General features: G+C 61.4%; 1 protein-coding gene across 1 annotated transcript in view; it reads left to right on the top strand.

Moving 5' to 3' along the window:
• Positions 1–1,222, top strand: part of IGSF9B (immunoglobulin superfamily, member 9B) — a gene marked incomplete at its 5' end in the record, with an annotated part of 58,037 nt that overhangs the window by 23,316 nt on the left and 33,499 nt on the right. Inside the window, 2 exons of the mRNA XM_014543650.1 lie at positions 9–127; positions 708–1,215. Coding sequence (XP_014399136.1) covers positions 9–127; positions 708–1,215 — 627 coding nt within the window. The remainder of the gene's footprint in view (positions 1–8; positions 128–707; positions 1,216–1,222) is intronic.

Below are 1,222 nucleotides of genomic sequence, written 5' to 3'. Positions count from 1 at the left end.
TGGCTCAGCTCTGGGCCCTGTCGACGCTGGCGTGTGTTTTGGTGTCTCGGCCTCAGCAGGTCTCCCCCTCTCTCCTTCCAGACCCTCCGCTCTCCATCACCCACTGCAGGAAGAGCCTGGAGTCCCCGTAAGTGCCCCGGCCCGGCCCCGGGGGACACGCTGCTTGTGGTGTGCGGGTGGACGGTCAGGGTGGACGGTCAGGGTGTGACAATGGGCGGTCCATCACGGCTCTTCTCCACTGGTTACCGCTGGTTGATCGCGCTGTTCCCCGCAGAAGGAGCAGTCGTGTAAATGATCCAGATTCGCTGAGAACCCATTTCTCTTTGGCTTCGAGTGTAGTTCTGTGATTTATTTTTCGGTCATCCTAACAGATTTGCCTTCTGAATATGTTTTGCGTTGTCATATTATAATGAGCTTGCTTTCTGCGAGCAACCTGGGAGGGAGTGAAGTGCCAGGTGGGACTGGACAGAGCCCAGCAAACCGTGGGGCGGAGCGGAATAGAAGTAGAAATGCGGGTGCTCACTCAGAATACACACCTAGACAAATGGAGAGTGTTGGCCCAAGGGTTTCACGCCAGACTATGCAGTGACCTGCGGTCTTGTTCCCTAGTCCTGTCTTCCCTGGTGACTGTGGTTGGTGTTGGCTCAGGGAACACAAAGGAGTAACGGCCAGTGTGTCCCCTGCCTCACTCTCCTGCTCTCCCACAGCCTGTCCTCGGGCAAGGTGAGCCCAGAGAGCATCCGGACGCTCCGGCCCCCCTCCGAGTCCTCCGATGACCAGGGTCAGCCTGCAGCCAAGAGAATGCTGAGCCCCAGCCGGGAGAAGGAGCTGTCCTTGTACAAGAAGACCAAGAGGGCCATCAGCAGCAAGAAGTACAGCGTGGCCAAGGCGGAGGCCGAGGCCGAGGCCACGACGCCCATCGAGCTCATCAGCAGAGGCCCCGACGGCCGCTTTGTCATGGGGCCCTCCGAGGTGGAGCCCCCGGTGAAGGGCAGGCGCATCGAGGGCTTTCCCTTTGCGGAGGAGACGGACATGTACCCCGAGTTCCGCCAGTCTGACGAGGAGAATGAGGACCCCCTGGTGCCCACCTCGGTGGCTGCCCTGAAGTCCCAGCTGACCCCTCTGTCGTCCAGCCAGGAGTCCTACCTGCCTCCACCAGCATACAGCCCCCGGTTCCAGCCCCGCGGGCTGGAGGGCCCCGGCGGCCTGGAGGGGCGGCTCC

The sequence above is a fragment of the Myotis brandtii genome, unplaced genomic scaffold (genome assembly GCF_000412655.1).
Source record: "Myotis brandtii unplaced genomic scaffold, ASM41265v1 scaffold3301, whole genome shotgun sequence".
In the NCBI taxonomy this organism is placed as follows: domain Eukaryota; kingdom Metazoa; phylum Chordata; class Mammalia; order Chiroptera; family Vespertilionidae; genus Myotis; species Myotis brandtii.
Note: the sequence above shows the minus strand (reverse complement) of the source record. Positions and strands in the feature narration are given on the sequence as shown.